The following is an 11,771-nucleotide window of genomic DNA, read 5'->3' as shown; positions in this document are numbered from 1 at the left end:
GGTTCGGCCAGAGCTTGGTTGAATTAGTTGGCCCCTGGAAGTATTTTTTGTTTGGAAGATTTAGCCCAAGTGTTTATCAAGACATTCGAGGGCACTTGCAAGCAACCTTCTGGGCAGACTGAATTGTAGCACTGCATTTAGAAGACGAATGAAACTTTGAGAGATTTCATCCAGAGATGGACTACCCTTCATCATGTGGTGGAAAACCTGTCAGAGCACCAGGTAGTTTGTGCCTTCAAGGATCGGAGGGCATCCAATACAGAGAGATCATCCTGAAGTTCGGTCGTTCTGGAGACATGTCTCTGAGTTGAATGATGGAAATAGTCACTCGGTATGCAAATGGCAAAGAAGAAGACCGACTCCGTAATGGTAAGGGGAAACTAGTCGACCAGGACACTGGAGGTGGAAACACTAGTTGGAAGCAAAAATGTAAAGCTGAACCTGCAGGTCTCGTTGAGGCCACAGTTCTGAATCAAGGAAAGTTCAAGGGAAAACCTAAGGGACCGTGAGTGCCCAAAAAAGTGAAAGATCGGTCAGGCCAGGACATCCTGGATTTGCCGTGTCACATTTACACGAAAAAGGATGAAGAGGGTAACTTGATTCTGCCCAAGCACACCACTCGACAGTGCCGACTCCTGATTCAGTAGTTCCGAGAGTGTCAGCCCAATGAGAAAGAATCTGATAAGGATGAGGAGAAAGAAGAAGACGATGGTTACCCTAAGGTCAATGCAACCTTGGCCATTTTTGCTGATGTCGAGAGCAAAAGTCGACCGAAAGTCATTAACAGAGAAGTGAATATGGTTGCTCCGACCAAGTACGACATACTTGAAGTGGTCGAAGACTCCCATTACATTCAACCAGTCAGATCACCTAGCGCACGTTGCTACCCCTGGACGGAAAGCATTGGTGGTCGACCCAATTGTTGGGGCACCCGACTGACTAAAGTCCTTATGGATGGTGGCAATGGTCTAAACATTCTGTATGCTAATACCCTCCAAGGGATGGGCATTCCGAAACTCAGTGAGAGCAATATGCAGTTCCACGGTGTCATCCCGGGGAAGAAAGCAAAGTTAGTCGGGCGGATTACTCTTGATGTGGTTTTCGATGATTCCAAGAATTATTGCAAGGAGAAGTTGACGTTTGAGGTGGTGGATTTCCATAGTGCCTATCACACTATTTTGGGTAGGCCCGCATATGCTTATTTCATGGCCTGACCATGTTATGTGTATCTTAAGTTGAAGATGCCTAGACCCAGAGGTGTGATCATAGTCACGGGAAATAGGCAGAGAGCAGAGGAGTGCCTCAAGAAAGGCTCCAAAATTGCTGATGAGCAAATGGCGGTGGTGGAGCTGGAAGAATACAAGAAAAATGCTGATTCGAGTGATTTTTTGCGAGCCAAGAAACCTGCTTCAGAGTCAGCATTTCAGTCGGCCGGCGAAACAAAGCCAGTCCACATTCACCTAGAAGACCCCTCTGCTGCTCTGACCCACATTTCAATGACACTCGACAGCAAATAGGAAGAAGCGCTCATCCAGTTCCTCCGTGAGAACTGGGACATCTTTGCATAGAAGCCATCAAACATGTCGGGTGTACCCAGGGGACTGGCTGAGCACCGTTTGCGTGTCGACCGAAAAACAAAACCTGTCAAAGAGCATCTCCATCGGTCCGCCGTGGAAAAAAGGAAGGCAATTGGTGAGGAAGTAGCTCGGCTCCTGTCAGCTGAGTTCATCCGTGAGATATACCACTCCGAGTGGCTCACCAACGTCATCATGGTACCCAAGAAAGATGATTCACTTCGTATGTGTATTGACTTCAAGCATATCAATCGGGCCTGCCCGAAAGATCACTTTCCTCTCCCCCGCATCAATCAGATTGTCGACTCGACTATGGGGTGTGAGCGTTTGTCTTTTTTGGATGCATATTTTGGGTACCATCAGATCCGACTGTATGGACCCGATGAAATAAAAACGGCCTTCATCACCCCATTCGGATGTTTTTGCTATGTTACTATGCCTTTTGGTCTCAAGAATGCTAGTGCCACATTCATGCGCATCATCCAGAAGTGCCTGCTCACTGAAATCAATCAGAACGTGGAAGCATACATGGATGACATCATGGTCAAGTCACGCAAGAGTTCTGACCTGCTGACTGACCTCGCTGAAACATTTGCCAACCTAAGAAGATATGACATCAAGCTTAATCCGTCCAAGTGCACATTCGGAGTTCCGGGAGGAAAGTTACTCAGTTTCCTCATTGCCGAATGAGGGATCGATGCAAACCCAGAAAAGATTGGAGCGATTCTCCGAATGAAGCGCCATGTGCGTGTGCATGACGTTCAGAAGCTCACAGGTTGTCTGGCTACATTGAGTCAATTCATTTCTCGTCTCGGTGAAAAGGCATTACCTCTTTACCGACTGATGAAAAAGTCTGATACATTCAAATGGACTCCTGAAGCCGAGGCAGCGTTTGTGGAGCTCAAAGCCCTGCTTTCCACCCAGCCGGTGCTTGTTACTCCGATCAGCAAAGAGCCTCTATTGTTATACATTGCAGCCAATGGGCAGGTTGTTAGCGCAGTGCTCACAGCCGAGCGAGAATAACAAGGCAAAGCCTATAAAGTGCAACACCTAGTGTATTACATTTCTAAAGTTTTGACTCCGTCCAAGCAAAGGTACCCACATTACCAAAAGCTTGTCTACGGAATTTATTTGACCACGAAGAAAGTTGCACATCACTTCGCAGACCACTCAGTTTCAGTAGTCAGTGACGCTCCATTGTCAGAAATTCTGAACAATCAAGATGCGACCAGTCGAATGGCTAAGTGGGCAATAGAACTCCTCCCTCTGGACATCAAGTTTGAAGTGAAAAAGGCAATTAAGTCTCAGGCAATTGCTGATTTCTTAGCCGAGTGGATTGAGCAACAGCAGCCGACTCAAGTTCACTCGGAACACTGGACCATGTTCTTTGATGGATCTAAGATGTTGGATGGTTCTGGTGTTGGGGTGATCCTAGTGTCCCCAAGAGGTGACAAACTCAGTTATGTTCTCCGGATTCACTTTGATTCCTCCAACAATGAAGCTGAGTACGAAGCACTTCTATATGGGTTATGTATGGCCATCTCACTCGGCGTCCATCGCCTGATGGTTTACGGCGACTCAGATTTGGTGGTCAATTAGGTGATGAAGGAGTGGGATATTAGGAGCTCTGCCATGACTGGATACTGCAATGCAGTGAGGAAATTGGAAAAGAAGTTTGAAGGATTAGAGCTCCATCACATACCCCGACTCAAGAATCAAGCAGCCGATGACCTGGCGAAAATAGGTCCCACTAGGAAGCATATTCCTAGTAATGTGTTCTTGGAGCATCTCCACACCCCGTCAGTGCAAGAAGATCCCTTTACAGAGGAGCCCCCATAGCCAATAAGTTCTTCCAATCCGACTGAGGTCGAACTGCCAGTAGTAGTCGACTTAATCATGGAGATTTCGGTAATTACCCCCGACTGGATGGTGCCGTATATTGCATATTTGCTTGGACAGGAGCTTCCAGAAGATGAGGTTGAAGCACGACAGATCGTCCATAGATCGAAAGCCTTCATAGTTATAGGTGGACAGCTTTTCAGAGAAAACGTTACTGGCGTAGCTCAGCGGTGTATCTCTCCAGAAGAAGGCCAACTGATCTTGAACGAGATCCACTAGGGGACCTGTTGTCAGTGTCAAAACCGATAGATCTCAGGTAGGGGGTCCTGAACTGTGCGTCTAAGGATCGAAGGTAACAGGAGACAAGGACACGGTGTTTACCCAGGTTCGGGCCCTCTTGATGGAGGTAATACCCTACGCCCTGCTTGATTGACTTTGATGAGTATAGGGGTTACAAGAGTTGATCTACCACGAGATCGTAATGGCTAAACCCTAGGTGTCTAGCCTGTATGATTATGATTGCCTCTACGGACTAAACCCTTTAGCTTATATAGGCATCAGAGGGGGCTAGGGTTGTACAAAGTCGGTTTACAGAGAAAGGAATATCCATATCCGCATGCCAAGCTTACCTTCCACACAAAGGACAGTCTCATCCGGACACGGGGAAAAGTCTTCTATCTTGTATCTTCATGGCCCATTAGTCCGGCCCATGTTGCATAGCCCGGACGCCCGAGTGCCCCGTAATCCAGGACTCCCTCAGTAGCCCCGGAACCAGTCTTCAATGACGACGTGTCTGGCGCGCAAATTGTCTTCGTCATTGCAAGGAGGGTTCCTCCTCCGCAGATCTCCAAGCATCTGAACCAAAGGACTGTATTCGGTTTTACATCTTCGGTCTTCGGCTTTACATTAAATGTTATATCCTTCGTCTTCTGCGCCATCGCCGCTCCAACTCCTACGTGTCAGACGAATACGAAGGGTCCAAGCATTTTTACACATAACACCCGGGCCGTGCGCGGAAGGCGCCTATTTAAGGAGATTGAATCTCAGATGCCATTCCATACCAGGCGGAAAATCCTCAGAGCTTGCCACAAGAAACCACGCAAACATGGCCAGCACTCCCAGTCTTCTTCCCGCCCCCATGGCCCGAAAAAGGCGATTGGGAGAGCTATTCTATATCCCATGCCCAGCTGACCAAGCTCTAGATGCAGGGATATCTCCCCCTGCGGATCTAGTCCCCATTCGGGCGGGATTAACCTCTTTTAATGGCGAAGCTTTGACAGAAAATTTCCCTAATCCTTTAGAAGGGGAGGGGTTGTGCTTCGTTTCCTTTTTATTAAGAGGCGTTGGATTTCTAGTCCATCCTTTGCTCTAAGGTCTCCTAGAGTACAATGGCCTCCAACTGCACAACCTTACGCTGGGCTCCATTCTGCACATCGTGGGCTTCGTCGCTCTTTGCGAGCTATTCCTAGGCTGCGAGGCCCATTTTGAATTATGGAGGAAGCGTTTCTTCCTCGTCCCTCGCTCCCAAAAGGGATCAATATTCGAGGTGGGCGGCGTCGAAGTGTGGCGTATAGCCGGGACATGATACCTATCCGCCACTCCAAAGAAGGCATCCGAAGAGTGGCCCTCGGAGTGGTTTTATATTGAATATGCCGTTCTATCCGACCCAATCCGACGAGGCCTACCTGTGCTTTCCAATGCTCCGTTAAAGAAGCGCCACAACTGGTGCCCCTAAAACCACGAGGAGGAAGATAGTGCGAAGGTTCAGAGGCTAATGGACAAGATAAAGGCACTCGCCCAATCCAGACTGTCGGTTATTGAGGTAATGGCAATTTCAATAACGCAGGGCGTTCAGCCACTCCAATCCGGAGGACTCCCCATGTGCATTATAACAGAGAAGACGACGCATCATGATGCGGACGCAAGGGTCCGGACAACTTCTCTGCCTTGGCCGCCATGCTAGCTGATCTTTTTAAGGGGGAGAAAGAGGAATTCACTCACCTTAAGTGTCGAGATGGCTTTTCCACGTACAACCCACCCAACTGGATGAGCCTTCGCTCAGTAATTCTACTTAATACTCCTCCTGAGTCGTATGCAGCTGAACTTAACCCCGCCATTTCTTGACAGGAATGGAGGAAAGTTGTCGCGCAGATCTATAGCCCCACCCCGTAGCCGGAGGACAATAATCGGGACCTGTAACCAGGATTCGAAGAGGATCCGGATATATCCGTAGAGCTCAAGGAGGGGGGGTTTCTATCAAGCGAGTTATGATGGCACAGAAGTGGCCATTATAGCCGATTACCCTGGACTTCTCCCTTCCTCCCATGTAAGTACCCTGAAGACGTCTCCTCAAAAAGAGTTTTCTCACTGCGCTTCACCCACTACATTGTCTTGTGTTTTAAAGGGGCGGCGCTCGTCTTGCCACTCCGTACCAGAGGTATCCCGTAAAAGGGGGGAACCCGTGCGAGGTGGGTCTTCAAAGAGAAGGGCGGATGACGACACTGTCCGACCTTCATCGAAGAGGTATGGTTTTCAATGTGCCCCATGGCAATCATACCGAACTATAACGTTCCTTACTGCACCATATTTTAGGAAGAGCATTCGTCGAACTGTATCCGGAGACATCGCCGGACATACGTCAACTAATCCAACCCCGGACCCTGCCTCTAGGGCTAGAGTTGATGCGGGTGTAATGTCGGATTGTCCTCTCTCCGAAGATTCAGATAATGTGTCCATCACCAACTCCGAAGTGGAGAGTGCGAGGAACCATTGGCGCCGGAGGGCCGCTATGCGCGACCCCAACTTTACGGAAGAGGCATTCAATGCCTTCAGCTTGGCGGATGCATACATCCAGGCTACTCGGGATGGCCTTGCTAGGGCCACTTACCAGCTTTCAAAGGACATGCGGGTAAGATTGTACTGCATAGATTTAATAATCATGTACCAGTAGCCCCCGAGACTTGAAAACAGTTGAAGCAACTGATTTTAAGGATCGATGTATAATCAGGTACTCACGGAGAAGAACAACATGCTGTCTCAGGAGCCAGAAAATTGTCGAACCCAGTTAACTACTGTCACCGCCAAACTGAAGAAGTCCAAGGAGGCACTACTGGTAATGTCCCCTCCTTCCCGGAAAATATGATCATGTGCCAGTAAAATAAACATCATTCTATTTACGATGGCAGGATCACTGGGTGAAGCAACATGCCTAAAGGCAAGAGGCCGCTGGTCAGCATGTATTAACACGGACCAGGAACGAAAAGAATAAGCTGCAGGACGCCAACACCCAGCTAGGCGAAGAGCTGAAAGACGTGCGGGCTCAACTGGCAGACACCTTGAAGGAGAACCGAAAGCTGAGAGGTGGCATATTCAGTATGCTTTTTAACTTACTTCCGCACAGCTCGCTAATGTGAATCGTAACACGTTTATTGTTGTAGGTGTGCCGACTAGGTGGCCCAAAGGAGAGGTGTCTGGATTTCAGGGTGACCTGCTACAAGAGCTATCGAAGGTGCACAAACGAGCCCGGAAAGCAATGAGAAACATCACGAAGGCTTTATGGCCAGCCGATTCTACTCGAGGAGGTATGGAGGAACTCGTTAATTTGTTCAAGGGAGCTCGGCGTCGTTTTGGGCTATGGAAGATATCAGCCTGCCGAGAAGGTGCACGGGAAGCCTGGGCCATGGTGAAAACACGGTACACCGGACTTGATCCGAATCATATGGCGCGAGTCGGACCTCGAGGATCTGATGGGCAGGAAATTCTGGTCAACCTGGTGTACGACCAAGTGAAGATAGCCACCAAGTTTTCCCAGCAAGATTGTAAGCTAGACAACCTGTTAGAGGGTCTAGAGGAAGAAGAAGTTTTTGAGTACCAGTAGCAATGTACTTTATTGACAAACTTGTCTCCGGCCGAATTTGTAAAACGATTGACATGGCAGACTTTCTGCTTTGACCTCCAAAAACCTTAGGTTTGGAGTGTTTCCGAATACTATACCATAGGTAAACACCAAAGTTTCTTCGGAAACCAGGCAGGCCGGTCATAGTTGCTTGAACAGACAAGTTGTATTCGGGGAGTTATGTTATATTACAGTTGATTGTAAGGAACATCTTCCAGAGAGAATAGTTCTGTTAAGGGTTCCTTTCCCTGGGCCAGCATGCAGTTTTTGTGCATACCGAAGCTGTGATGCTAAAAAATCACAGTACGTGTTATAATCTGGGGTTTTGTATTGCAACAAGGGCAGTTTGTCTTTTTCTCACCAACCAATCATTCCCTTAAGAACGCTAGCTTTCGGCTTCACCCGTCTGAGGTACACGTCCGGATAACCCGGCTGTAACAATCGCAGAGGTGCTCCCTTTATGCCCTAGCCGAACAAGCGGGAACGTAGGGCATAAGCACAGGAGCCAGGCAACCCAGCTTGGCAAAAACTTAAGTCATAAAGGTGCATATAATGGCAAAGAAAAGACATATCTGAGTAGACGACACATATATAGGGTGAGCTTGATGCTCGAAAAATAGTAATAATAATAAGCTTCTTGTGAAAAGAAGCCCCCAGGTATTGTGGGTTATGTACATTTAAGGATGTATACCCCTCAAGTGTGTGATTTATCCGAAAACGAGCCAAAAAGTCGCATAAAATGAAAAGAAGAAAGAGAAAAGAATAGAAAAAGGTGACGAACAGTGGGTTCGGACTTAGGCGTAGAATCTTTGGAGTCTAGCAGCGTTCCATGGGTTCGGATCCAACCGATTGTCCGATGCATTACGAAGGCGATAGGCTCCTCCAGTGAGAACTTGATCTATAATGAAGGGACCCTCCAATTTGGGCTCGAGCTTGTCATTTTTCTTCTCTGGTAGGCGTAGAACAAGTTCACCGACATTGTAAGTCTTGGCCCACACTTCTCTGCTTTGGTATCTTCGAGCCTGTTGTTGGTAGAATGCTGAGCGAGCTTTTGCGACATCGCGCTCCTCCTCCAGACCAACTAAGTCATCTTGCCAATCAAGCTCGGCTTCTTTCTCCTTGTACATGCGGACCCGAGGTGAGTCATGGATAATGTCGCAGGGCAAGACGGCCTCTGCGCAGTACACCATAAAGAACGGTGTGTATCCTGTCTGCGATTGGGCGTGGTCCGTAGCCCCCAGAGTATGGAGTCAAGTTCCTCAACCCAGTGTTTATCTGACTCCTGTAAGGATCACACTAGTCTGGGTTTAATGCCACTCATTATTAGGCCATTAGCCCGTTCAACTTGACTGTTTGTTTGAGGATGATAGACGGAGGCGTAATCGAGCTTGATGCCTAGATTAGCGCACTAGGTTTTTACTTCATTGATTGTGAAGTTAGAGCCGTTATCGGTGATGATGCTGTGTGGGACACCATAACGGTGCACGATACCGGATATGAAATCTATCACTGGTCCCGCTTCGGCCGTTTCAACCGACTTGGCCTCTATCCATTTAGTGAATTTATCCACCATGACCAACAGATATTTTTTCTTGTGGCTTCCCCCTTTAATGGGTCCCACCATGTCAAGCCCCCAGACCGCAAAGGGCCAAGTAATGGAGATTTTTTGTAGGGCGGTAGGTGGCATATGGCTCTGGTTGGCGAAAAGATGGCATCCTACACAACGCTGGACGAGGTCTTACGCATCTGCTCGGGCCGTAGGCCAGAAAAATCCTGTTCGGAAGGCCTTACTTACAAGGGCCCGAGCTGCAGCATGATGACCGCCAAGACCAGCATGAATTTAGGCCAAGAGCTACCACCCCTCTTCTTCAGAGATACAGCTTTGAAGGACTCCGGTAGTACTTTTCTTGTAGAGCTCTCCTTCATGAACCTTCTAGGCTTTTGAGCGTCTTACGATGCATCGAGCCTCATTCTGGTCCTCGAGGAGCTCTCGCCTATTGAGGTAGGCTAGGAAAGGTTCGACCCATGGAGCGATTATTGCCATGATTTCATGGGCCGATGGTGTTGGTTCAGTGGCCGAGTCCCCGATGATATTGGGATTATGTTCGGCATCTAGGGGTATGATCGGATCCGGACTAACGTTGCTGCTCTCGTCCTGCCATACCACGGATGGCTTGAAGAGCCTTTCCACAGATGTGTTCGGTGGGACGGGGTCACACTTAGCCCCCATGCGAGCAAGGATGTCTGTTGCCTGATTGCTCTCTCGGGCCATGTCATGAAACTCAAGCCCCTCGAACCGAGCTGATATTTTGAGTATAGCATTGCGATAAGCCGGCATCTTCGGATCTTTGGCATCAAAATCTCTGTTTATTTGGGATATTGCGAGGTTTGAATCCCCGTGCACCTCAAGGAGTTGTATTCCCATAGAGACAGCCATTCGAAGACCATGCAATAAGGCCTCGTATTCGGCTGCGTTATTAGAGTCCATATATAGTATTTGGTGCACGTAACGGACTGTATCTCCTCTGGGGGATGCCAGGACGACACCAGCCCCAAGTCCGGCTAGCATTTTAGAGCCATCGAAGTGCATCACCCAGTTGGAATATGTGTCGTACTCTTTAGGGAGTTCGGCCTCTCTCCATTCGGCGACGAAGTCGGCCAACACCTAAGATTGAATTGCTCGACGTGGTTTGTATGTTATTTCAAATGGTAAGAGCTCAATAGCCCATTTTGCAATCCGGTCGGTGGCGTCCCGGTTGTTTATAATATCATTGAGTGGTACTTCTGAAGCTACTGTGATCGAGCACTCTTGAAAGTAGTGCCACAGCTTGCGGGATGCCATAAAGACCGCATATGCTATCTTCTGATAATGAGGGTATTGGGATTTGCATGGTGTAAGGACCGTTGATACGTAGTATACTAGTTTTTGGGTAGGGAATTTGTGCCCCTCCTCTTTTCGTTCGACGATGAGCACCGCACTCACCACCTAGTGAGTTGCCGATATGTAGAGCAACATTAGTTCACCAATGTTTAGTGTGGCTAGGATGGGGTTGCTTGCTAGCAAAGTGTTTATTTCCTCTAATCTGACTATTGCAGTGTCCGTCCACATAAAGTGGTCGGTGCGTCAAACAAGGTGATACAATGGCAATGCCTTTTCTCCTAGTCTAGAGATAAAACGGCTCAAGGCAGCCACGCACCCGGCTAGTTTTTGGACCTGCTTGAGGTCAGTTGGTGTTGCCAATTGTGACAGGGCCCGGATTTTGGCTGGGTTTGCTTCAATTCCTCTATTGGAGACAATAAACCCGAGGAGTTTGCCGGCGAGAACGCCGAAAACACACTTTTCCGGATTGATCCTTAAGTCGTATGTTCGGAGGTTGTCGAATGTGAGGCGTAAGTCGTCCACCAATGATTCAACATTCTTTGTTTTGATGACCTCCATAGTCTTGCCGATTTGTTTTTCCAGGCATGTCTGAATCATGCGTTGGTAAGTGGCGCCAGCGTTCTTGAGCCCAAAAGGCACAGTGTTGAAGCAGAAAGGCCCATACGGGGTGATGAATGCCGTTGCGGCTTGGTCGGATTCCTTCATATTAATTTGATGGTATCCGGAGTATGCGTCGAGGAAACACAGTGAATCGTGTCCCGCGGTTGCATCAATAATCTGGTCGATGCGAGGTATTGGGAAGGGGTCCTTAGGACATGCCTTGTTAAGGTCTTTGAAACCAACACAGGTGCCATGATTTGTCCTTCTTTGGTACCATGACTAGGTTTGCTAGCCAGTCCGGATGTTTGATCTCTCTGATAAACCCTCGTGGCCACCCTGTAAGGCGGTTGGTGCCCTTCTTTCGCCGAAAGAAAGCTAATATCCAGATAGAGATCGTGTTAAAAATTCAGCCCAATAGGAGTTACAGATCTTCGGGAATATAAGAAACGGTGAAAGGGCAGAATCTGAGAACACAGAAACAGAGAGAGACAGAGAGACAGATCCAATCTCGGAGGGGCTCTCGCCCCTCCCATGCCATGGAGGCCATGGACCAGACGGGAAAACCTTCTCCCATCTAGGGAGGAGGTCAAGGAAGAATAAGAAGGGGGGCTCTCTCCCCCTCGCTTCTGGTGGCACCGGAGTGCCACCGGGGGCCATCATCATCACCGCAATCTTCACCAACAACTTCACCGCCATCATCACCAACTCCTCCCCCCTCTATGCAGCGGTGTAACCTCTCTTTTACCCGCTGTAATCTCTACTTAAACATGGTGCTCAATGCTATATATTATTTCCCAATGATGTATGGCTATCCTATGATGTTTGAGTAGATCCGTTTTGTCCTAATGGTTATTTGATGATCGTGATTGGTTTGAGTTGCATGTTTTATTATTGGTGCTGTCCTATGGTGCTCTCCGTGTCGCGCAAGTGTGAGGGATTCCTGCTGTAGGGTTTGCAATATGTTCATGATTTGCTTATGGTG

At 48.4% G+C, this 11,771-nt stretch overlaps 1 protein-coding gene across 1 annotated transcript; it reads left to right on the top strand.

Annotated features, from left to right (window-relative positions):
- The first annotated feature begins 950 nt into the window (after positions 1-950).
- LOC147984471 (uncharacterized) lies at positions 951-1,517 on the top strand. Its single transcript, XM_087541115.1, has 2 exons — positions 951-1,145; positions 1,236-1,517. The coding sequence occupies exons 1-2, from the start codon at positions 951-953 to the stop codon at positions 1,515-1,517; spliced, it is 477 nt and encodes a 158-aa protein (XP_087397241.1).
- Positions 1,518-11,771: the final 10,254 nt, after the last annotated feature.

Source organism: Triticum urartu, chromosome 2A (genome assembly GCF_056163025.1).
Source record: "Triticum urartu cultivar PI428250 chromosome 2A, HENAU_Tu73, whole genome shotgun sequence".
Lineage (NCBI taxonomy): Eukaryota > Viridiplantae > Streptophyta > Magnoliopsida > Poales > Poaceae > Triticum > Triticum urartu.
This window is presented reverse-complemented; position numbering and strand designations above follow the sequence as displayed.